Source organism: Camelus ferus, chromosome 12, assembly GCF_009834535.1.
Source record: "Camelus ferus isolate YT-003-E chromosome 12, BCGSAC_Cfer_1.0, whole genome shotgun sequence".
NCBI lineage: Eukaryota > Metazoa > Chordata > Mammalia > Artiodactyla > Camelidae > Camelus > Camelus ferus.
The window spans coordinates 41,286,361-41,312,913 of NC_045707.1; the positions used below are offsets into that span (position 1 = coordinate 41,286,361).

General features: G+C 35.7%; 2 protein-coding genes across 11 annotated transcripts in view; one reads left to right on the top strand and one right to left on the bottom strand.

Annotated features, from left to right (window-relative positions):
* Positions 1-13,415, bottom strand: part of SPIC (Spi-C transcription factor) — a 54,956-nt gene extending 41,541 nt beyond the window's left edge. For 9 of the 10 annotated variants that reach the window (XM_032493542.1, XM_032493538.1, XM_032493536.1 and 6 more), the window contains exons 1-3: positions 13,056-13,415; positions 9,788-9,839; positions 8,988-9,106 (exon numbers count right to left, since the gene is read on the bottom strand). The gene's annotated coding sequence lies outside the window, so the exon portion shown is untranslated. Of the gene's footprint in view, positions 1-8,987; positions 9,107-9,787; positions 9,840-9,878; positions 9,888-13,055 lie in introns of all 10 variants that reach the window. The other variant, XM_032493534.1, reaches the window with a different exon arrangement.
* Positions 13,416-13,636: 221 nt separating this feature from the next.
* ARL1 (ADP ribosylation factor like GTPase 1) lies at positions 13,637-25,818 on the top strand. The gene is made up of 6 exons (XM_006186058.3): positions 13,637-13,856; positions 16,049-16,186; positions 18,110-18,191; positions 19,222-19,333; positions 22,314-22,492; positions 23,227-25,818. The coding sequence occupies exons 1-6, from the start codon at positions 13,853-13,855 to the stop codon at positions 23,255-23,257; spliced, it is 546 nt and encodes a 181-aa protein (XP_006186120.1). The 5' UTR covers positions 13,637-13,852; the 3' UTR covers positions 23,258-25,818.
* The last annotated feature ends 735 nt before the right edge of the window (positions 25,819-26,553 follow it).

The window sequence follows — 26,553 nt, forward strand, 5'->3', positions numbered from 1 at the left end:
TTTTGAAAAATGTGTACATCCAGTAATAAAACATATTTAGAGAAGTTCCATTTGTGTAATTAACAGCCTAGTAATTTCCAGTCACTTGTTGAAGTTTAAGTTTCCCAAGGATGGGAGACCATTGAGAGTTGAGTGGGGTCTGGATAAAATGGCAGGGCTTCCCAGCCAGTTTAGAAGAGACCGTGTCACCTATTTGATCTCCTTGTCTGGGTTCTCTTACCATTCTTAGTTTTCCTATGTGTCACTTAACAAGGTGGAAAGAACCATGGACTGAAAAGAGAATAATTCAAGCCTGACTCTGTAACTAACGAGCTGGGTGACCTCAGGGCCACACTATCCCCACTTACAAAACAAGGAGACTAGCCCAGATGATCTCCGAGGTTCTTCCGGATCTAACAATTCTATAAAAATGCCATGCCTGCTTAGCCCATCTGGTCTCTACCAATTCTATATCCTGTGTTGCTCCATTCTGATGAACTCAGATTATGAGGTGACAGAATGCTTTGCAAAGCCTGAACTTAAACATAACCTCCTCCCATAAATATTTTACCAGAAGCTAGAGAACAAAATAAAATAAATTAAAGATAATTAAAAATCAGTGTTAATGTCTGTTTTCTGAGAATTTTCACTTTGTTGTTTATCTTGTGAAGAGAAGTTTCCATCAGAGGTGGCTAAACTAAATTAAGAATGAAAATCCTTTGTAGTTTAAATAAAAGAAACTATTTAAATCACTAAAATCTGGTAAGAGTAAGATTTGTTTTGCTTTATACCTCCTTTTCAAGAGATGCAGTACTTTTAATAGGTGTACTCAGTTCATATTTTCCAGCGCTTTGCAGAAATGTTGTATCTCATGCATAATAACGATTATTATAAGTTTACATTTGTGGAGCTGGTGCTTCATAGTTTACCAAGAGATTTTACAGCTTAATAATTTACAACCAAGACATCTATCTGGTCAAAAATTTGATAATATGCAATATAGCTCTTCTCTTTTGTTAAGATGATAAATTGATAATTGAGTTGAAGTTTATTTTGTAAAAGCAAATATTGCAAGTTGGTTAAAAGAACTCAACTGTTTAATAGAAATGCAAAATAGAGTGGTATGTTCTGGAATGCTTCTAACTTTTTTTCCCACAATAGAGTGTTAAGCAATATTCAAAGAACTTCCTTATTTTAACTTTAAAATTTAAAACAACTTCTCTATATCAATAATAAAGATCCCTTGCTTTTCACCAAGCGGGCAGTTCACTTCATTATTTGATAGGCAACATGATATTTGGTGTAAAGCGTTGTTGTTTAACCAGGCTATTGGAGTCATGATACAATACCAATTCATACTCTATAGGACCAATCTTTTATTCTCTATAATGCAAATTTCTCATGCATAATACATTATGGTTTTGGAAATTGGGACCAAAACAGGAGAAGCAAAGTTCATTGTTTGGGATACTGAAGAGAAAAATTTGAATTTTAACATAAACTCATTTTAGGTATTTTAATATCATTAATTTTTGAATAGATCAAATTGTTGTTTAGATTGGACTGCCTCATTTGAGTAAACTGGGGAAATTCCATATAGCCTCTTTCCCCCATCTTCTAGAAAATGACAGTATAGAAGAATAAAATATTTGATTTCTCTCTGGAGTATTAATGCTGAAGTGAGTCATTCATTCATTCATTCATTCATTTATTCAACAACAATTTGAGTACTTACTATACATAAGGCATTGTGCTAAGCCTCATAGGAAAGAAAAAGAAGTATTTAATTGGGTACTTGTGTATATACAATGATAACTACTAATTGTAGATGATAGGTCAAACTCTAAGCATCAACAATGAATATTTTAATAGAGTAAAAAAAAGATTGAGGAATACAGGCATTAGAGTAGCCAGGAAAGGCTTTGTCCAGGAGAAGGAGCCTGAAAAGATGAGTTGGATTTATATAGGGGGAAATAAATGGAGAAAATATCCCAGGGAAGAGAAGCAGTACATGAAATGTTATATTGTCTGTCATGCAGAAGGCATACCTAGAACATAAAAAATAGGTCATAGAGCATAGAATTTGATAATTACTGAAGTGTGGTCTGTGGACCAGTAGCGTTAGTATCCCCTGGGAGCTTGTAGATATGCAGAACTAGAATCTGATTCTACATAGTCAAGGTCTTTGGGTGCTTTGTATCTATATTAGTCTGAGAAGTTCTAATCTACACCAGTCCTTCATTTTGCAGAGGAACCTGAATCCCAGAGTGTTTGGATGTCTTCTCTGATGATAATGCAAACTTCATTCTAGAACTAAAATCTAGACAGTCCTGGAAACAGTGAGTTTCTCCCCAATTCCACAATGTTTGCCTGAACTGGAGAGAGGTAGTCAGTTGGATCTGATTGTCAGGGTATTTGAACGCCAACTTAAGAAGCTCAGGCCTCATCCACTCATGAATTCAACAAACATTACTGAACTCCAATGTGGTAGGCAGCATTGGGGACACAAAGAAAAATAAGAAAGGCCCTACCTTTGAGGAGCTCAGTCTTCTGGACAAGTAAATAACTTGCAATTATAAATATCTTTGTGCAAATGAGTTTTAAAGGTTTATGATTGAGAAAGTAATATTATTTATTCAGTTAATATTTATTGAGTACCTAATACATGAAAAATGATGGTGTTCAAGGGTATTTGGGGTTGGGAAGAAATAGAGAGATGGATCAGTTAAGTGGCTACCATCTAAGAGTAGGAAGTAAAGGAAGAATGAATAGGGTTTGGTCTCTGTGAGTTCAGTGGAGGGCCAGAGAAAGAAGCAATTCTGCATTAAGCCAAAGGTGGTAAGGTGAGGTAGAATTTGGATCACTGAGCAGAGAAGCAGGGAGGTTGGTACAGTGAACCATATTTTGTTTGTTTTACTTTTTAGTTGGGGGAGAGATATGTTTGGTTATAGATATGTGGATCTTGAATGCATATTCATTAAGAACTCTCTAGTAAGGTGTGGGAGATTTGAAACTGGAGCTTAAGAGAAAAGTAGGACTGAAGAAATGATTGATCAGATATTTTTCTCCCTAACAATCCATCTGAATCATTGGAAAGTCAACGGAATTGATTGTGCAGCTTAAAGTTGCCTGTTGGTGGTTACTTACATTTTGTTTGTTTTGAAATAAAGCTCCAAGCCTTTGCTTTCTTAGCTGCAATTTTTCAATACCTTGGTCAGGTTAATTCCTAAGTTTTTTTTTGATGAGATTTTAAAAGGGATTTTTAAAAAACTTTCCTTTTCTGGTATTTCATTGTTAGTGTAAAGAAATGCAACAGATTTTTGTATGTTAATCTTGTATCCTGCTACCTTGTTGAATTCATTTATTGGCTCTAGGAGTTTTTGTTTGGAGTCTTAAGGGTTTTCTATATATAGTATCATGCCATCTGCATATGGTGACAATTTTACTTTTCCAATTTGGATCCCTTTTATTTCTTCTTCCTGTCTCATTGCTATGGCTAGGAGGCTGTGTCACTTTCAACCAATCTTGGGCAAGTAAAAACAAACAGAAAAAGCCAAATAAGTAATCCATGCACATGGTATAAAATTCAAATAGTACAAGGGTGTACAATAAAAAATGTCTCCCTGCATTTCAGATTTGCAGACTCCTCTGCAGAGCAACCATTCTTAAGGGTTTCTTCTGTAAATGTTTACAGTTTCATGCATATGCAAGCATGGTATAATACAAATCTGGCTATGTAAATGAACAAGCATATCTATACCAATTCCTAGAAAGGAAATTTTTGTTAGGGGTATGTGCACGTAAAATTTTGTACATAGATACTGCTTTGTGGTCATCCAAAGGACTGTGCAGTGGTTAAGAGTGACAATTTTCCTACATGCCACTTCTTTTAAAATTTAGCAATTAATTAGGTGAAAATAATATCCTAATGTGGTTTGTTCAAATGTTTTTCAAAATATATAGAAAAAGCACACAAAACATGAATGTGCTGTTCAGTGAATTATCAAAGAAGCAAACAAATCAAGTCAAGAAACAGAATATCAGAACATTCCAGAAACTTTCCTCAGACTTCCTCCTACCTTCTTTCTCCTTTCCAAAAATTATCATTATAGTTTAGTTTTGCCTGCTTTTGAACTTATATACAAGGAATCATACATAGTATGCATTCTTTGGTGTCTGCTTCTTTTGCTCAATAATGTGTTTATGAGATTTCTCCAGTATACAACTCTAGTTCTTTCATTTGCATTGTTATATAGATTTCCATTATGTAAATACAGTGCAATTTATGAATCCATTCTACTGTTGATAGATATTTGGGTTATTTACAGGTTTTTATTTTTTAATGAATAATGCTATGTAAATATTTTCTGCATGTCTCTTGGTGCACATGTGGATGCATTTCTTTTAGGTCTATACCTAGGAATATGGCACTGCCATAGCCATGTCCAGATCAATCTAGCCTTTTTGAGAATAAAAGACCACATGGAGAGAGAGGCCAACCAACTTAGCCAAGGTACCAGCTGAATATAGCTGCATGAATAACCCCCAGCAAGATCAGAAAAAGAACTGCCTGGCCAATCCATAGTATTATGATAAAAAATAATTACTGCTGGCTTAAGTCCCTCCATTTTGAACACTCTGTTACACAGCAATAAATAACATAGAAATTGGTACCAGAGATGGGGTACCTAGAAATTTAAAAAGAAACAGCATTGACTTTGGAACCAAGTGATAGGTAGAGGCTGGAAAAATGAAGAGGCTGTTAGTGAGAACTGGAGGACAGGCAAAAAATTGTTATGGAAGGATGGAAAGGCAGTGAGAAAATAATACTGAAGGCTAGAAAAAGAGTGAAATGTGGTAAATAGTTGTGGAACAGTGGATAAAAATGTTGCCTGTGGTAACCTGAAATATAGATAACATGCTGAATGAACTTGCAGAGCTGGCTGAGATATTTCCAGGTAGAATACTGACAGTGTCATTTGGCTTCTTAGGGCTGAGTATAATAAGGTATGGGAAAAGAGAGAGGCACTAGAAGAATTTGGAGGCAATACAGAGAGCGCAGACTTTTTGGGTTAGAAAATAAAACTATTTCTTATTCCAAGTTTCTCCACCTGGCATGAATTTCAAAATAAGAAGTGCCCCTCCTTCTGTAATGAGATTTAGGAGGAAATAAAGCAATGAGAGAGAAGCTCTCACTTCTGGGTATAATAACTTTGATAAAGAGACAAGCCAGTTTTGCCCTTAGGAAAAAGGGGAAGGTGGGAAGAAGGGACTGGGTTGGTCAAGAGGGCAGACTATTAAAGATGAGACCATAGACCTTGGGCTACTGTGGTTTGTGTTATGTCCTCCCTAGTAAATGAGGTCCTATTTCTTCAGCTCTCCAAACCAAAGAACAATCACAGCAATCCATAGTCTAAGAAGAGCCATTAATTTGTCCAAGGGGACAAATACTGGTATTAGAAAATATCTTTAGTGAATACCTACCTATTGTGCCCAACTTCTATAGACTTCCCCCTTCTTGCCCCCTTATTCATGCACATGGAGCATGTGAAAGCAAATATGATCCTCCCAGTGGGCACTGTTCCACTAGCTGAAGTTGACTGGTCAAAGTGTGGGCACCTGATTACAAAGAATTTAGTGCGTGGGTGTGGGGAGAGTGGGTGCAAATGGTAGGGATAATTATGAAACAACAGTGGCTATGAACTATGGCCATAAATTGATGACTATTATAGATGGGTGTTAGGTACATAGGTGTTCACTGTAACTATTCTCTCAATAGAGTATTTTGAAATTTTGAAATTGTGTATTAAATGAGAATCTGATGGAAGTACTGGACTATCTTTCTAAAAAAAAATGCATGTACACATAGAGATAAAATTCTGGAAACAATTTCAGTAGGTTTACAGGCTCCCACAAGTCTACCTATGGATTTGCAGGATGCTAGATTAAGAACCCTTAGTCTCAATAAAACCCAAAATACTCAGGAATAAGTTTAACCAAAGAAGGACAAGACCTGTACACTGAAAACTACAAAATGCTGTTGAAAACAAGTAAAGATAATCCTAATATATGGAAAAACATCCTGTGTTCATGAACTGAAAGATTCACTACTAAGATAGCAATACTCCTCAAATTAATCTACAGAGTCAATGCAATATTTATCAAAATTTCAAGTGCCTTTCTTTGCATAAATGAACAAGCTGATCCTAAAATTAACATGGAAACAAACAGGACTCAGAATAGCCAAGATAATCTTGGAAAAGAACAAAGTTGGAGAGCTCATACTTTCTGATTTCAAAACCTTCCACAAAGCTACACAATGGTGTGGTGATGCCATGAGGACAGACAGATATATATATATATATCTGTGGACTAGAACTGAGAGTCTACAAATAAATCTGTACATTTATTGTCAACTGACAAGGGTGATGAGACCATTTAATGGAAAAAGAATAGTTTCAATAAATGGTGGTGGGACAGCTGGATATTCACATGCAAAAGAATGAATTTGGACTCCTACCTCACACCATATACAAAAACCAATTAAAAATGGATCAAAGACCTAAATTTAAAAGCTAAATCTATAAAACTCTTAAAGGAAAATATAGGTATAAATCTTTGTGAGCCCGAAATAGTCTCTTAGATACGACACCAAAAGCACAAGTTGCAATAAACTGGACTTCATCAAAATTTAAAAGTTTGTACATCAAAGGATACATCAACAAACTAAAAAGACAATTCACAGAACTGGAGAAAGTATTTGTAAATCATATATTTGATAAAGGTTTAGTTACCAAAATATATAAATAACTTTTATAACTCAATAATAAAAAGATACATAATTTTTGTACACAAGAGACTGACACATTATAACTGACTGTACTTCAATTAAAATTGAAAAATTAATTTAAAAAAAAAATTTTTTTAAAAAAAAACAAGCAAAGGATTTAAGTAGACATTTCTCCAAAGAATATATACATATAGCCAATAAGCATATGAAAAGATGCTCAACATCATTAGTCACCAGGAAAATTCAAATCAAAACCACAGTGGGATACCACTCCACATCTATTCAGATGGCTCTAATTTAAAAAGTAGAAAATAAATGTTGGCGAGAATGTGGTGAAATAAGAACACTCAAACATTTGCACCAAACTCTGGTAAAATGGTGGAAAACAGTTCCACCAAACAAAATAGCCACTATGGAAAACAGTTTCATAGTTCCTCAAGAAGTTCAACATAGAGTTACCATATGACCCAGCAATTCCACTCCTAGGTATGTATCTAAGAGAACCAAAGACATATATTTCCACGAAAACTTTTACACAAATGTTTCTAGCACCATGATTCAAACAGCCAAAAAGTGGGAACCTAAATATCCATTAACTTATGAATGGATAAACAAAATATGGTATATCCATACAATAGAATATCATTTAGCCATAAAAAGAAATGAAGTATTTCATCCATGCTATAACATGGATGAACACTGAAAACATTACAGTAAGTAAAATAAGTCAGGCACAAAAAGACAAATAGTATACGATTTCACTTATACAAAATACCTAAAACAGGCAAATTGATAGCTAAGAAAGTAGATTAAAGATTATCAGCAGCGAGGAGTGGGTAGTGGGAGTTATTACTTAATGGGTATAGAGTTTCTGTTTGGGGTGATGAAAACATTCTGAAATTAGATAGTGGTGATAGTTGCGAACCTTGTGAATATACTAAAAACCACTGAATTGTACACTGAAAAATGATGAATTTTATTGTATGCATATTATATATCAATATAAAAAAGACCCCTTAGTCTAGAGAAATTCTTCTGTGTTGGAGAAGTACATGTTATTGAAAAGAAACATTTGAAATACAATACATATCTTAATTTGTGAAAATCCCCCGCGTAGTTACAATTTCAAAATGTTCCTTAGTTAAAAGACAATTATAAACACACAGTATAAGCCCTTCTGAAGCTTATATTTATTATACTTATATATTTATACTTATATTTCATAGGTTTCTGCTTCAGAGAATAAAATATGAGCAAAAGAATGTAACCTTCACTAGGCAATGGAACACATGGAAATGTTAAGCTTCTAACTTCAGAAACTACAGCAAACTAGTATGGTCATGTGTTTGAAAATCAATTTCCCAAATGTATAGCTCACAGCTCAGTTACAGAAGGAATTGTAATGTAGTTACCCCAGGCCTGGAAGTCAAATGATCACAGCTGCTGTCTTGACTCTTGTTCAGCTTGCTTCTACTTGATCAGCGATTGAGTTGGTTGGAACTGAGGTTCCTCCCAGCTTTAAAATTTTAAACTTATTTGATCTTATTGTGGCTTTATAGTCAAAGGAATTTTGGAATTGTTTTACTTGCTTGGACTGCATTAAAATATTCATGTTTTAAAATTTAGTAAATTGTTATTGGACCATAAGACTTGAAAAGGATTAAATTGTCTACTCCACTTTTAATCAACTGGACCAACTGATCTCAGTCCGCTGAGAATTAGCCTGAAGCAATACCACCACCTGGTGGCTTCTCTTCAAATATGACAACTTCCTTGAAGATGATAGTTTGGCCTCTCCTATCAAATTAGGACAGATGATTCAGATATGACTATCTTAGAAAACAAATTTAATAATTTTGCACAATATATGTTTACTTTAACTAATGTTTATGGCATTGGCCTTAAAAACTTATTTTATAATTCAACAAATTCTCTCAACAAGTATTTGTTTAGTGCCCAAGTATAAGAACAAAATAGTGAACAAAATAAACAAAAATACTTGCATTCATACATATTGCATTCTAGTGAGAGGAAATGAACAATGAATAAGTATAATAATTAAGTAAATTATGTTTAGTGGGAGGTTCTAAACAAAATCAGGATAAGGGGAGTGTAGGGTAGGTTGCAATTTTAAATAGAATGACATTTAAGTTAAGACTTAAAAGAGGTGAGGTCAAATCTACATGCTTGTCTGAAGAATAAAGTTCTGTAGACTTACAGTCTAAATACTTAGCTTTAATTTGCAGCAACATGGATGCTCCTGGAGAATGTCATTCTAAGTGAAGTAAGCCAGAAAGAGAAAGAAAAATACCATATGAGATCGCTCATATGTGGAATCTAAAAAACAAAAACAAAAAAACAAAGCATAAATACAAAAAAGAAATAGACTCATAGACATAGAATACAAACTTGTGGTTGCCAAGGGGGCAGGGGGTGGGAAGGGATGGACAGGATTTCAAAATTGTAGTACAGATAAACACGAAATATAGCACAGGGAAATATACACAGGGAAATATACACAAAATCTTATGGTAGCTCACAGAGAAAAAAATGTGACAATGAATACGTATATGTTCATGTATAACTGAAAAATTGTGCTCTACACTGGAATTTGACACAACATTGTAAAATGATTGTAAATCAATAAAAAAATGTTTAAAAAAACTTAGCTTTAATTCTAGCATGCTGCTGTAATTCTGCTTCCTCAAGTATTTCCTCTTAGTAAACAGGAACTATAATACCAGGTCAATATTTACAGGGATGACTACATTTTGAAAAATGATGTTGCCCTGAAGATAAGTATCTTTCCTATGGGGTAATGACTGTCTTTAGTTAGTATCAGAAAAGATACAGAATTCAAAAAGACACATACACCCCAATGTTCACAGCAGCACTATTTACAATAGCCAAGACATGGAAACAACCCAAATGTCCATCAACAGATGACTGGAGAAAGAAGATGTGGTAATATATACACAATGGAATACTACTCAGCCATAAAAAAGAATAAAATAATACCATTTGCAGGAACATGGATGGACCTGGAGATCGTCATTCTAAGTGATATGGACTGGAAAGAGAAAGAAAAATGCCATATGATATCACTTACATGTGGATTCTGAAAAAAAAAAGGGACACAAATGAACAACTTATTATTTATAACAACATTATTTATAACATTATTAGATGATTGATTTCTTGAATATGTGTAAGGACATTTGATTGTCCTTTTTTTTTTTAAAACGGACTTTATTTTTTAAGAGCAGTTTCAGGTTTATAGCAGCATTGAGTAGAAAATAGAGTTCCCACATAGCCCTCCCCACCCACACATACATACTCCCCTACCCTCAACATCCCTCATCAGTGTGGCATATTTGGTAAAATTGATGAACCAACATGGACACATTATTACCAACCAAATTCCATAGTTTACATTGGGGTTCACTCTTGATGTTGTACATTCTGTGGGCTTTGACAAATGCATAATGACATGTAGCCACCATCATAATATCATACAAAGTAATTTCATCACCCTAAAACCCCCTTGTGCTCTATCTATTCATCCCTCCTTCCCTCCCTCTCCCCAAACCCCTGGAAACCAAGATTGTTTTGTTTCTGTAGCTGTGCCTTTTCCAGAATGTCATTTGGTTGGAATCGTACAGTTTGTAGCCTTTTCAGACTGGTGTCTTTCATTTAGTAAAATGTGTTTTAAGTTTCTTCATGACATTTGACTGTCTTTTATGATTGGATTACTGCATTCCTGTTTTGTGGTTGGCTTTATTCCTTTGATAATTATGTAAGTTTAAAAAGCTAAAGCTCTAAACTGTTCTTAGAAACAATGGACAGTACATATATGTAAATTTAAAAGATATGTGCTGTATACTGTATATATATATATTTACATGCAATATATTGTATACTTGCAAACTGTAGCAATTCTACCTAATAAAACTGAAAAATGAAAAAAAAAGGGGGGTTAGGTGTGGAGCTTTTACTTCCCAACGAGATAGGAGCTTAGAGTACAATCAAGGGCATCATAACAAACGCAATGGCAGTGAAAATGATCTGGATTCTGACTCCACACTCAACACAATATTGGGTGCCCCAAATCCCACATAGCTCCTTCCTTTCTCTGGCAAGGTGCCAGGAAGCTCGTACTTCTTGGGAACTTCTAGGTTTTTGCTGCTGTTTCAAGTCCACTGATTGGTGGCTGTGTGAGCTATGACTTAGCTACTTCAGAGGACCTGTGCCTGTCCATCTGATTTATTGACTCTGTAGCTTCTGATGTCGATGATTTTAAAAGCATTAACACTGATTTCGTGGCCCCCACATTAAAAGCAACAACACAAATACATTCAACAACAATAGCTACCATTTCTCAGCATTTTTTTGTGTGCCAGGCAGAGTGGTAACACCAGACCATCTTATTCGATTACTGTAGCAGCCCTATGAGGTAAGGAATATTATTGTCCCTGTTTTACAAGGAAAGAGAAACTTTCTGAAAGCCACACCACAAGCTGGGTTACAAACCCAGAATTTAGAATCTCACACTTAAACCTCTTACTCCTTACAATCTAGTTTTCCGCTGGCAAAGGAAGAATATTTTCTGACAGTTTACAGCATACCAGGCATCATATCAAGTACTCCTCATGCCTCTTCCCCTTTGTGACCACAGTGCTGAAAATACTCTGACCCTCCTTCAGTGAAGTTGGAGAAAGTTCTCTTCCCACTGAGGTCAAAATTATATAAAAAGACTGCTGAAGAGGTAGAAAGTCTTAACACCAGAGATTAGACTGTAAGTCTTGATTTTCTCATTCACAAATTCTGTAAAGTTATTTCAACTATCTAAGCCTATGATTCTTCATCATTAAAGTAAGGTAACATTTGTATCTCTTTCCTGAGTTATTAAGAGAATTGAGAATTATATAAAGAATAATGTGTACTCACATTAGTCTCTCAATAAATGTTGGCTATTCTTATTAAAAAGAAGAAAAGGCACAGGAAATGGTAGTTTTATTTTTCACCACCTTAACACCTTTACAAATTGTGTTCCTATGATAGTAGAAAGTGTACTAGTCTTAGTAATTGAGAACTCTTCGCCCCCCCCCCCCCCCCGAGAGAAGGGAAGAGCAGGTAGAGGTGGGATGTAATCACCAATAAAGATTAGCTAAGTTTCTCTAGGCTGTATATGGTTTTGTTGTTTGTCAACTTGTCTCAGCACTTTTTGAAGCCATTTACGTTTTGTCTTAAACACCCATGGGTTAATGAGTCCCTCTAAAAGTTAGAAATTTTAAGAGTAGGGACTGTTTTTGAATATTTAACAGGCATTAATATAAGGCCTTGAACATAGTAAACTGTCAGAAGGAAGTTATGTTATTTGTCCTAAATCTATTTTAGAAAAACTAACATATCTTAATATTTTGGGATTTTTCTTTAGATCAAAGATTTCTGCGAATGGAGAAGTTTTTGTTTTCTATTTTGTTTTTTATATATCCAGGATATTAGATCTGATCTTTGATAAAGAATTAAATGGGTAAATTTTGAAAAAGAAGGTTTCTGATAAAATTGCTTAAAGAGTTTTTGTTTGGTCTTTATCCACTATTGTTTCGATAATGACTTGTAATTAGGTGCTTAATACACATTATGAAAGGATGAAACACCATCTAATAGTATTAATGCTTTTATTTTATTTTTTAATGCTTTTAAATTTGTATATAGTATATCAATTTACACAGCATCCTCCCATATTATCTCATTTGCTTATTTGGTTCAGAATATATGGTGTGAATATAAAGTTTAAAGCATACTTTTCTCTTTAGTTCTCCTTCAAAGGGAATCTATTTTAAGGGAACTAAGTGCACTATACTGGAAACATAAATCTGACAAAGACGTAAGTTTGAAGTAGCAATGGCCAAGATTTGCCAAGTGGCAGCAGCTAATCTTGGAGCAGAGGGACTGGAGATGGATGAATAGGTGAAAAAGGTCAGTGGCATCATAGGATGCTGAGGTCCGACAACCGACAACGCAATGCTTAAAAAGCACAGCCTTAAAAAGGTCCAGGTGTTCAGGTAAAGAGTCGCTCAACTCAACAACAAAACAAACAAAATCAAAAAGAAAAAAAAAACAAAACAAACTTTGCCTTGTAAGGCACGTTTCTGTGGACTTATGATTTGGGAGAGGGAGGCGAGAGCAGTCGGTTAATCGAGTTCAATGCCTGGGAAGCTGGAAAGGTCTGAAAACTGAAGTCAAAAACAAAATAGGCAGTCCATGACTGTCAACACCTTACATTACTCCCAACCGACGCCCCTCGAGGGAACACGTCTCCAACCACAATGCCCACGCTTTGGACCGGCCGGTCCACGCTGCAGATCCCGGAAAGGTGGTCAGGTGGAAGAGAGGAGGAGGGGCTCTAACGCTGAACCTGCAGGCCACTGCGACGCCAAAAATCTCGTTAGCGGAGGTCGCTCCTCATTGTGGCGCGGGGCTCTTCCCATTATTATTACGTAGTCCTATTTGCTAATTGGAGAAAGGGCCCAGAGAAAATTGGGTCAACCTCCGAAAAGCGCCAAAGGACCAACAATTTCCGCGACGACGCAGCCTCCACCCCAAGCCAGTCAGGCCGCCGCACCGAGGCCCGACTCGCATTCTCGATTGGCAGATTCGCCACGTTTTCCCTGTCAGAATTTAAAATGAAAATTCAAATTTCCCTGTTTTGGAAACCATTCCTACTCAAGAAAACAGAGGCAGGAGCGACGTGGTGTTCTTGAGTTTTTTTCTCTTCTGGCTTCCAGAGTATCTACACTCAGCGGGCCGGGGACTTGCGTCGAAAGTGACGACGCGGACGCACAGGCCGCTGTTCCCGGCGCGCAGTCGCGACTGCCCCTCTCTCCCGCCCCCGCCGAGAGTCCGACGTGGAAGTTGCTGGCTGACCAAGCTTCCAAGGAAACCTCCTCGGAGCCAGAGCCAAACCCCGAGCCGGAGGCCAAGGCGAGCGGAGGTGGCGGCGCCGAGGCTCGAAAAGGAGACATTGCCGAGGCCAGGGCCATTCTCTGACGACCGACAAGGGCGGACAGGCGGTTCATCATGGGTGAGGGATCTGAGAAGGGAGCCTGGGCGCGCTCGAGCGGCCGAGGCCCAGGGCTGGGGTCGGGAGGAGGAGAGGGGGCGGATCAGGAAAGCCAGAGTAGCCAGCTTCTCAGGGGGGCGGGTCGCTGAGGACTTAACTCACCTTGGCCCTTTCCCTCTGGGGGTGGACCGTACCTCGAACCCTTGTCCTCACTCGTTTGTCCTTCCTCACGGCGGGGTCAGGGGTGAGGGCAGCGCAGGTCTGTGAACTTTCCCCTCATCCCCTCGGACCCAGAACCACTCGCTGGGTGGAGCTGGTCTTGGCGAAGCTTGGCAACGTGTCAGTCTCAGGTGTGCTAAGGTTTCTAGAGTGAGAGATGAGAAGTTTGATTCTCTCCCAGGGTCGCTAGCACTGCGTCAGTTTAAAAATCCAAAGGGAGGTGTTGCTCATGTTTTATAGCCAACTTAGCATTTGTCCGCTTGCTTGTAACTTTTTATGTAGATAATAGAGTAAGACGGAAAAGGAAATGGATAGGGTACATTACTGGTCAGTGATGGCATTTTAACCTCAATTTTTGGAGTGCTAATTGAGGGAACTACATTGTCTTCACAAGCATCAGGTAAAGCCTCCCTCCCCGCTAGAGCCCACGTGAAAGTGCATATTCTTTAATTTGTTTACAACCCTCTAAATGATGCAAAGTCTTTGGGTTATTTAAATACCTCCACGATTTGGGGAGTTTACTTCTTGCTTTGGAACATCACAAGCGCTTCTCTGTCTTTTTCCATAACCTTTTCAGTTTTTTTTTCGTCCACCTCTTTTTAACCTGTAAAAAGTAGGAAGGATTTTGTCTAGTCACACTCCTTATGTTATAGTTTTTCGAGATTCTCTAGCCCATGGTGTGTTCATTTTTTCCAGACTCACCGCTCTTAATTTTGCCATTTCTTTGTAAAATAACCAGGTATTGTGTGTGGCATCACTTCTATCAACTTTTATATATTGTTAATGTGACTTTCTTTTAATCTCCAGTCGCTTTTGGTAAGAAAGGGCCAAAGTGCTTGCTTGCCTGCCTGCCTGCCTGCCTTCCTTTTGTAATCCTTAAGGGAAAAATTTATTTTAAAACAACTTCTTTCTTTTATTGTAAAAAGAATAACAAAGATTCTAAATTTCCACCTCCCTTACTCCTAGGGGTTATTTTATTTAAATACAATCCAAATGAATCAACACCTTAACCTGTTACTAGGAGGCCCTGCTGAGTCAAAGGATATAATTTTTAAATTTCAGTTTTTCCAGCTTTATTGAGATTGAATGACAAAAATTGCACATATTTAAGGCATACAATGTGATGTTTCGATGTATGTATACATCGTGAAATGATTGCCACAATCAAGCTGTGTTAATACATTCATCACTTCACAGTTACCGTTTTTTTGTGTGTGATGAGAACACTTTGAGAGCTACTCTTAGCAAATTTCAAGTGTACAATGCATTATTGTTAATTATAGCACCATGATATCTTTTATCTTCTAAGGAAAGTTTATGCCCTTTGTGTAACATATCTCCCATTTCACCGACTCCCCCAGCATTTGGTCACCACCATTCTATACCCTGTTCACAAGTGCTTTTATATTACACAATACCTTGTGTATAGAAAGCTTTCTGGTAATGTTTCATAATGCATTGCATGTAGCTTTATTACTTTGTTAAATGAGTTTTCAATCAAAAATAGTTTTTGTTATTTTTGTCTTTTCAGTTTCTTGTGTTAGTTATATCGCTTATAGAGAATTCTCAGTGATTGAAGGTACTTAGGATGGTACTGCTGCTGTACGATAATAATAATTGCTTTTCATGTTCAAGGACCTCTGTCCCACTCCCATTCTGAGTTGCCCTTTGGTTTCCAGGGGTAGTGAGGATATCATGCTGAGGCATCCATATCCTCTTGATTAGAAAGTGAGCTCCATGAGGGCAGTGGTTGTATTTCTCTTCTTTTTGTGTGTATCTTTGATATCTTCCTGACACTGTATCTAGGACCTAGTAACAATCAGTAATTACTAGTTTGATATCAAATAGTATATTTCATTGGGAGCAAAAATACACACCTACGAATGGAAAATATTACAGTTATTTAATTTGGTATAGCTTTCAAAGGACACAAATATTTTGTGGATCTAGTTCATGAAATGATATTGAAATACATTTTTGTTATTTTTTTTAAGGTGGCTTTTTCTCAAGCATTTTTTCCAGTCTGTTTGGAACCCGGGAAATGAGGATTTTAATTTTGGGATTAGATGGAGCAGGAAAAACTACAATTTTGTACAGATTACAGGTTGGAGAAGTCGTTACTACTATTCCTAGTAAGTGTTGGTGTGATAAACCAATTATAGGGTCTTTCCGTTTTCCATCAAACATAACTTTATTTCTGAAAAAATAATTATATAATAAGATAATAGATAAGTTTCTAAACTTATACTATGAGCATAATATTGATGATATTTTCCATAAATTCACAGGCAATTCACTGTAATTTATGGAACCCTCTGCATGGCTGAGTTTTGTTATTTAGAGCTGTTTTAAAAGTTGGCTCGAGTTAAGCCACCTAATCTCATTGAGAGCCAGTATCTTTATCAATAAAATCAAGATAATAAATACACATTGGCTTTGAGGGGAAATAAATCAAGTATATAAAATACTTTGAAAACCTATGTAAAGAATTAGATATTAAGTGTAATATTACCTGTGGAGTGTTTTTTTCCCTGTATTTATTACTGTTTAGATTAAGATTGTTTCTCTTAAGTAATTGTATTATTTTTGAAGATCTGAGTTGGAAGAGACTGAGTGTTGAATTAATCTTTACTTAGAAATACCAAGAAACACCTTACCTTTAAATCAGTTGGTATCTTAGAAAAATATTCTCCAACAGTCCTGTTTTACTACATAAGAATACTGTTCAATTACTTGTACTTTTTTCATGTGTTGCCCTGAATTTACTTAGGGAAGATTAATACATTTAAACTAAGTTTAATAGTTCATAGAGTTTGCTCAAGAATGTTTAAATTATGCCTTTAAAGTTACTCTGTCACGCAAGGTATTTCTGTATTTAGTGGTATTTAGATTTCCAGATTTTTTTTTTAAAGGCTTGTTTTTATGAAAGAAGAACTTTGCAAACCCTGTGTCATCTGTTGTTTCTTTTTGCCGCCTTCAGTAAATTTGAATTTTATTGGTTTTTGCTTCTCAGAATTGCCCATCTCTGCTGCAGTTGAGTCTTGGTGGCCCCTCTAATACTCACAGCCCAGTGGATTGCATTTCAGCAAATTCAGTTTATACCATACTCTTGTATAAGCAGTGTTCTTAATTGAGATGAAGATAGTTACTATGCTGCTGCCTGATTCTAAGGGAGATATGAACTTGCTTTTAAGTTTTTAACTCAGTTTTAGTATGGTATACTTATTTTTTAGTTGTAATAGGCATACTTGCCATATGCTCATAAGCATTATTTACCAATATAAACTTAAATCTAAAAAATAAATCATCCAGTTATAGCTGAAAGTCATTTTTTACTTTTTTTAAGTTTGTAAGATCTTAGGAATCTTTGTACCTGTAGCTCCTAAATTTTTTCAGTGTCTTCACCCTCCTTTAGATTCCTTTCAGTGAAAGTAGTAGTATCCTGCCTTAGTCGTGTGGTGCCAGAGCTCCATCTAAGAAGGATGGCAGGGCAGAGGGGTGGGACACCTCCCCTTTGACCATCCAACTATGACCTCAGTGCAAATGAGCTCTTTGAGGAAGTCTTCAGAGGGTCCATGAGACTGCCAGCTTTACCCAGCTTCTGTAACGGGGTATACAACCATTGCTGTGTCCTTACCCACTGACATTTAGAACTAGGCTTTCTTGGTTTTGTTCTCTGTTTATTTGCTACCTACCAGAATTCCATTTTTTTGGAATGCAGCTACAGCTGTCCTTTCTGAATATAACTTTCTGAACATTTTTGTATGCCAGTCCTATATTATGAGGGAAGTTTAACATTATAGGATTTCCATTGAGGTTAAGAGTTTTATATTTGCAGAGGTGACTGGGGATTCTTAGATATTCTGAAATGGTGCTGATCTTGTTAATTGTGTGTGTGTGTAGTGCAGCATACTGTTTTATCTTAAATGGAATAATATCTCTACCAATGATGTGATTCAAAAATTACCATTAATTGCTGAAACATGGCTAGATTGGATACTTTGAAGATAGAATGCACTTGTCTACATATACTACTAATTTGATTTCTCTTCCAGCCATTGGATTTAATGTTGAGACAGTAACATACAAGAACCTTAAATTCCAAGTCTGGGACTTAGGAGGACAGACAAGTATCAGGTATGGTACAAATGCCAGATTATTTTGTGGTATTGAATCTTTATTGACTCTTCCAGTGCTAACAGCCAGTAAACCAAAATATATCTTCTTTTATACTTTAAATGGGAGCCACCCAGTTTAAGATGAGTTAAAACTGCCTTATTCTCACAATTAAAATCGGAGAATTAAAGATTTTAACTAAAAAATTAAAATCTAAGGAAGCCAGTTTTTTAGATACCACTTAAATGAGAAATCTTTTCATGAAAATCTCAAGACCTAATTACTTCAGTAGTTTTTAAATAAAAAAGATCATCCATTTAGTTCTTGTCAGTCCCTTCTTCTGTGAGAACAGACTGTTTTGGATTTCATAAAAATACCTTTTGGGCCCACCATTTAGGGCCAATGTGAACATAGATGCCCCCTGGAACTCAGGTTCCCTGCTCAGCATTCTGTGCCTGACCTGGCAACTGTGAATGTTTAGTGACAGTGATTGCTTACTAGGGTACTTACCGTTTTAGAAGATCAGAGTGCATTCCCCAAACATCCTGCTGCCTTTTAACTCACTTTATTTCTTGAACTACTTTTGAGTCTAATTTTAGCCATTTCTACTTCTTGTCTTCAGTGATCAATTTAATATCTATTATATAACATCATATTAAAAAAAGTTTTAAGAACCCATTCCTCTTAAGGAGCTTCTACTTGAAGATTTATAAGATGTAACAGTCAGATCTGTGTAAAACTTTTATTATCAGTACATTTAGTGATTTTATAGGCTGTAAATGTATTTATATAGTCTGAACTCATTGTGAAGCTCCTTGATTCTGTGATTTATGTTTATCAACATTCTTTCCACTTACCGTATCTGAGGGATATGATAAATATCCTTCAGAAACAATGAATCATTATGGTATTGAGTCTAAGATGGGTGGGGAAGGATTGGCAAGTAACACCCCACCCACCCATCACTGCCAAATTCTAGCATATAAATTAACATGTCAGTTTCTTTTTTTTTCAGATAGTAACATATTCTCCTTTTCTGAATTGTCTTTAGACCATACTGGAGATGTTACTATTCAAACACAGATGCAGTCATTTATGTAGTAGACAGTTGTGACCGTGACCGAATTGGCATTTCTAAATCAGAGTTGGTTGCCATGTTGGAGGTAAGAAAACTTTATTAAGACATAGGGAAATCATATACATTTGTTTGCTGTTTTCGCTGTTTATTGTCACATGCAGGAATAAAAGGAAAGCAGGGATTTTTTCCCTCTCCATTCCTTTAGTATTATTTTCTTTTATGCAAATTACTTTCTATTCTAAAAAATACTGTTGGAGAGAGAGCTGGAAACATTAAAAAAAAAAAGAATTCCAGCTTTGTAACTTCCTTTAAACTAGATTCCTTGATTACCAGAAAATTCAGAGCTGAACTCTTTCTAAACTGAAGTAACTATTCTAAGTCATTCCTATGAAGTGGTTTTTTAAAAATGTCTATTTCTAGTTGTATAAATTAGCTAGCTTATGGAAGCAAATTTATTATATAAGTAATATAAATATATAAATTATAAGAAAGCATACTTGTTTTAGAAACATTAAAGTTCCCAGAGAAATACATATTTCTGGGTTTCTGGCACAATTCTGGCCCTTTACCTCTCCCAGATTTATCATTCTTTACTCTTCCCCATGTTTACAGTACCTCAGCCACACTGATCTTTCTGTTCTTTGAACACACCGAGCTTGCATCCCTGAGAGCTGACTTAGGGCATTTTGTATTTGCTCCTCCTGCTTGGAATGCTCTTTCCCCAAGTCTTTGTGTGGCTACCTTCTTGACATATTTCATCTCACATGTTTCTTTCTCAGAGAGGGGTCTCAGTTATCCTCTAACCCCTTATCCTATTTTATTCTTTGTACCACTTAACCATTTCTTTCCTTATTTTAAAATATATTTGTTATATATGCCTCTCATTCTAAAATACGTGAACTTCTTCAAGTTTACTTTGTACCTCTAGTGTGTTGGAACAGTGTGTAGCTCTTAATTAAAAACCCAATATATTGTATTCACTGAGGTTCATAAGCTAATTTATTGGCTAGCTAACTGACTGAATTCAGAGGATGCATTAAATAACCCAAAATTAAAAAAAAATCTCCATTTGTTAAATGAGCTTTTCTAATGTACTAATGATTAACTAATAATGAAATTGCTTTTGCTCAAGAAAATTAGATGAATAGGTTTCCTTTTCCCACCCAAACTATAATTCTTAATTAACCATCATTGAATGTTTAAATATAAATTCTAGGCCACCTAATTAGAAGCATTCTCAGAATACTTTGGACTTCTCATTTCTTGGATGACTAACTTCTTAGTGGCTTCCATGTTACAAACTGCAGACCTAAAGTTTTGCTTTTTTTGTTTGTTGTTTTTACAACATAGCATCATATTTATCACTAGAGCTTCTTAGGCCAAATTCAAAGTATGAATTTTAAGGGACTGGTTAATTGCCTTGGGTATAACAGATTTTTAACATAAAAGCTTTATTTAGATGTAATTCATATGGTATAGTGGATTTTTATCATAGAAAGTATTGCATAAAAGAAATGGATTAATTTCAGTTCACAGTTCTTCAGTTGTGCTAGATTGTTGTTAGGTTATTTGTGGTATTAGGATTTGACTTGTGTAATCTTATGGAGAAAGAACCAAAAATTGTATTCATTATTTTTTTTTCAGTACCCAAAGTATTTCTCTATTTGCCAAATGTAGCTTTATGTATTGAGTGCCTACTGTGTGCCAGACACTTATAGATGCTGTAATTTTCTGTTAGAGCTGAATCATTATGATAAATGAAAATAAAATAGAAATAATTTCTTCAAAAGGGATTAGTATTTTATAATATATTTCTGCTTCATGTGATAAGTTATATTCATTCTTTAGGAAGTAACTTAATCGATTCAATCAATAAATATTTATTAGTGATATAAAGTCCATGTAGAGTATGAGTCAGACCTCTTACATCAAACAGGCACAAAATCAATTTGTTTTACCTTTGTACACAAAAATTCTAAACGGAGTAAAGAATTAAATATAAACAATGGAATTCACTTTAAGAATTTGTGAATATGTTTAGAATTTCTGGGTTTGGAAATCAAAGAATTGGAAAAAAAGATAGATTTAATTATATTAATACAAAAAAAAAAACCCCAAAGCTCAAATGCCAAACAATACAAGTTAGGGTAAAACAGGGAACCAAGACACAGTTTTACAACCAGTGACTAAGGATTAGTGTTCTTAATCATGTCAATACCTTTTGCAGATCAATAGAAAAATGAATAAAAGGCATAAACCTACAATTTATGGGAGCAAAATATATGGCTGATAATACTTGCACTTCTAATACCCTAATAATTAAGCATATAATGAGATGCTATGTTTGGAAAAATACATAGTTTCCAGTTCTACCAAGGCTGCATTGAAAATGGGCACTGGCAATCATATACTTTGTGGAGTTGAAATTGTTACAACTTTTCTGGACAGCAGTTTACTAATATATGTAACAAGAGCCTGAAAAAAATTTCATACTTTGATTCTATTTTTAAGAGAATTGTGATAAAGAAATAAGAGATTCACACAAAGATTTCTCTGTAAAGACTCTGTCACTTGGGTTTCTCTAATAGTTGAGTGAAAAGAATCTAGTAAGAATTTAATGCTGGAAAACAGTTATATAGTTCATGGTGCATGCATTCATAGTGTAGAGTATATCTGCCCGTAAGTTTTTCTAAACAATTTTTTTGCCATTTTGGAAAAACATCCATGATTTAATATTTAATTTATTTTTTAAAGCAGGGTGTGGAACTGCATTAAATGTGATCTTAAATGTATAACTGTATTTACTAAATAAGTAAATACCTGAATTATAAAGCAGTAGAAAATACTCAGAATGTTAAACAGATCATGTTTAGGAGATAGGATTATGGATGAAGTTTCTTTTCTTCTTACTTCTCTATAATTTCAAATAATTTTGTGAACATTGTATATTAATACTTAGAAAATACGCTTTTAAAATAATGGATTTTTTGGCATTTCCTCCTAAACTCAAGGGAGCAAGTTGATTAGAGGAAATGAAATATTTTCTATTTTATTTATCTATTTAGGAAGAAGAGCTGAGAAAAGCCATTTTAGTGGTGTTTGCAAATAAGCAGGACATGGAACAGGCCATGACTCCCTCTGAGATGGCGAATTCACTTGGGTTACCTGCCTTGAAAGACCGAAAATGGCAAATATTCAAAACTTCAGCAACCAAAGGCACTGGCCTTGATGAGGCAATGGAATGGTAAGTATCATATTCCTAGAAGCCATTTGTGCATTTGTGTGTACATGTAGCTGTGTTCATGTGTAATTTCCCCTTAGTCTTAAAGATAAAATTCAGATTAGTTAATCATGTTAAGTTCCTTCAGCCTTTTCTTCCACTGGTCTCATGTAGTACATCTGCTTTTATTTCAACCACACCTGCTGATTATAGTTAGATAAACCAGGTCTCTGTTATCTTTCTAGCTTTTTCCCTACCTCACCTCGCCCTCCAATTCCTTATCCTTCAGGACTTATGTTAAGGCTCTCTTCTCAAGAACCTTCCCTGACCTATCTCCGTGCCCACTGCCTTACCACACACATAGATGTCCTTGTCACGGATCAGTGATACAGTTGTTCCTGTTACACTATCTTGTAATTGGTTTGTGTCCACCCATTAGACCATCAGCTCCTTGAGGACTGAGACTGGTTTTCATCTCTGAATTTTCCACATCTGTCCTAGCTGTAGTAGTAGCAGCCAGTAAAGTACATATGTGGTCTTTTTTGATTATACATTCAAAGCACAGACACCGTGAAAGCTAAAAGACTCTCATGGAAACAGTTCATAACCTCATTCTTCTAATATAACTATCTTATTAACCTTCATCATTTAAAGTACTTTGAAATCCATTGCCAGTATTAAATTCATATTATAAATGATCATTCTCTGTACCTGAGTTTGAAGTTAATTTTATGAAACTATTCATTTTCTCTTAACAGGTTAGTTGAAACATTAAAGAGCAGACAGTAATCAGACACTTCTGTTCCTCTGAAACGAAAACCACATCACATACCCCTTGGGAAACAAGTGAAGTGTGCTTCACACTACTAAATGTTAAAACTGTATGACTGTTGGCATATACGGAACTGACTGCAACATTTGTAATAAATATAAAAAATAAGTATTTGGTTGCAAGGGTAACTGATCATGATTGAACCAACAGAATGTCTGTTCTGTATAATGTAAAATATTCCTTCCTTGCTTTCTTGTGTTAAGGTATATATTCTATTTGTATGGAATTCTTATTCAGATACAGTCCTATTAAAGAATGTACCCTTATTGAGGAAAAAGACACTCCTATTTTTAAATTAGTGGTTGCAGCTTGTTTGTGTTAACACTAATAAATGTCTTAACTCAGATTTTTTCCCCCCTAAAATGAATTAAGTTTTTCCAAAGATTAGCCTCCATACAGTAGGCAAGGAAATTAGTGTGGGTAATTATAGTTTCCATTTGCTTAATGACCACTTTATTTAAGCTGCTTCATTTAAAAGCTTTTGGTTATAGGCATGAAGCTGAGGCAATTATTTGAGGTTTGCTTCACTGACTTATCTGTAATTATCATTTTATAGTATTTATAGTTGTTGGGGAAATTTTACAGATACAGACCTAGTCAATTTGTACAGGAATCCTGTGATGTAGCTAGGCCAGTGTGTAATGTCTTAATTTTTATGGATGTGGACCTAAGGTATCTGATAGGCTGGCTTGCCCAAAGTCACCTGCTAGTGAGGTGGGAATGGAGCTCACAGTGACTTCACGGTCAGAAGCTTGTCCCTTAAACTACACCATAAATTCCTGAAAATGCCAAACTTGGCAGCACAACCTAACTCCTTAAATAAAATTATGCTAATTGAAGTAGACACAGTACATTCAAAATAATGTCTGTAAATTTACTTGTCCATACTAGTAGAGGTAGTAAAAAGTCTTAAATAGTTACATTTGATGGAATTCACAACACATTAAAGAAAATTCCACATTAAAGGAAATTTTTTAAAAAGATCTATTTTAAGAAGCATTGTAAAGGATGTCTTCACTGTCTTTGATTTTCCTTTTATCTACCTGTAATTAGACATGTAAATTTGGTGAAAAGTCAAAATCAAAAGTGCTACAGGGAGAAATTAAGCATTCCTACTTTTGAAAAATTAGGCCTATTGCTGCTAGGCTATCAAAAACAATTATATTGTAAGGGACTTTTTAAAGAAATTTTTCAAACCAGTCTACCACAGGATTGGCTCACAGTGACAGAAGTAAATAGAATCCTTAGTAATCATTAAAGTTGGGGGTAGAGGGAGGGATTTTTTTCCTCTTTTTAAGTCGGACAGGCAGCATTTAAAAATTACATGCCAGTAAAGACAACTTAATACCATTGTGCCCATCACGTCTCAAGAACACTAGTGGTTCATTTCCTGTCCCTGACATTGTCCTTCCAGATGTTGGCCTCTGGCCTCCTACTCTCACTTTTGGTTCTTCACCTCAAATGAATGTGACTTTCTCTTTTCACCCATGGGACTTCAACTCTTCTTACTCGTTCCTCAGCAACCATTCCTAATTTGGTTTCTTGGAAATCTTTTTGGAGACCTTCCTCCAGGGACAGGTGTTCCCAGTGCACCTAAAGTTACTAAGTAAGCATATAACTAACATTGTTTCATAGTTTTCAAGGCACTCCTGATGGGCAGACTGTCTTTTTCATATTTATATCCCTAGAATCCAGTATGGTGCCTGGCACATTATGGTGCCTCAGAATATGTTTATGGTTGAAATAGGATATATATTTGTCAGCTAGGAAAATAGTACGTTTTATGCTTAGGTCCCTTTCTGGTCAGTGGCACATATTTAGTGCTGGGCTTGTACTCAAATGTGAGTACTCCTCAGTAGTTTAGGAATATCCTGACAGTTAGAAGTATGGGGAGATGTGGCCCTGACAGGCAGATGCTGCCTGGCATGCAGACCTGGTAGCAAAGGCCAGCTTTTGGATGATCTTCCTTCCTCTGGTTTGTCTCAAAGAACAGGATGGGATAAGTAGAGCATACAGTTATTTTCATAAGGTATGAATTATAAGGGCCTTGTCTAGCAGGAAACAATTGTATAGGTATGTTATAGGAGTTTGAATGTTCGTATTTATAAGATATCTATTGGGTATTGTTTTGCAAGAAGCCTGCAAGAAAATGGGAAAAGCACCGAACCTGAAATCAGAACACAAGAGTTCTAGGCATATAGGGCCACTCCATCAGTTTTGTTTGTTTGTTTGGAGAAATAATATCAAAGGTTTCTTTTAGCTCTTAACATTCTACTTTATAACTCTGGTTGGTAGTTGGGTTGTGTTGTGATCACATTAAAAAAGTGAGCAATTGAGAGCGGTGGGATTCTCTTATCAGAATTCCTGAGATGCACTTTTAAGTTGTGGGAATGTAAGCTCCTTGAGGGCAGGGACCGTATCTTGTTTAATCTTAGAATCTCTTGCATCTAGTGTGGTGTGCCTGGCACATACTAGGCACTCAATAAATATTTACTGATTAAAACAAAGCCGTGCTCAATATGCTTGAGATATTTCTCATTTTTGCCTTAGTATTAACTTTTGTTTTTTGATTTAAAATTTTTTATAAAAGCAATGCATGCACTTTAAATCACGTAGAATTGAATCTGCCTTCCAAGGTACCCCACGTTTATCCTTGTGGCACATTACAAGCCCCCTGGAAGTATGAGAACTCCTGTTTGAGACACAAACTACATGAAAACACATGCTGAAGTACATGAATGTTTGAACATTTGATTTTTATGCCATATGCTATAATATTCTAACCCCGTAATTACAGATAATAAAGAGCATGGGCTTTAAGTCCTGGGTTTGATGCTGACTATGCCACCTACAGCCTACATCACCCTTGGGTAAATTATTTCACCTGAATATCAGATTCCTTGTCTGTAAAATAAGAAATTTTAGGAAGCTCTCAGGAAAACTATGAGTGTTAAATACTATAAAGTGTAGGATGGATTCTTCCTCCCCCCAACCTTCTAAATATTCCAGAATATTCTTCCACTCAAGATTTTTTTGCTTTCACATCAAGTGTAGAGAGGTAAAATATACCACATGGTTGAAGATGATGCCAAGTTGTTTTCCAAAATGGGTTCTTCTCCACCATACTTGCCAACGTTTAGTATTCTCAGCCTTATTAATCTAAAAGGCTCAAAATGGAATTTCATTCTGATGTTAATCTGCATTTCATAATTATTAATAAGGCTGAATACAGGAGTGATGGAAGATATTTAAC

Coding starts and splice junctions, on each gene's coding strand:
- ARL1 (XM_006186058.3), top strand. Junction 18,192..19,221: donor GGAGGACAGACAAGTATCAG/GTATGGTACAAA, acceptor AATTGTCTTTAG/ACCATACTGGAGATGTTACT. Junction 19,334..22,313: donor AGTTGGTTGCCATGTTGGAG/GTAAGAAAACTT, acceptor TTATCTATTTAG/GAAGAAGAGCTGAGAAAAGC.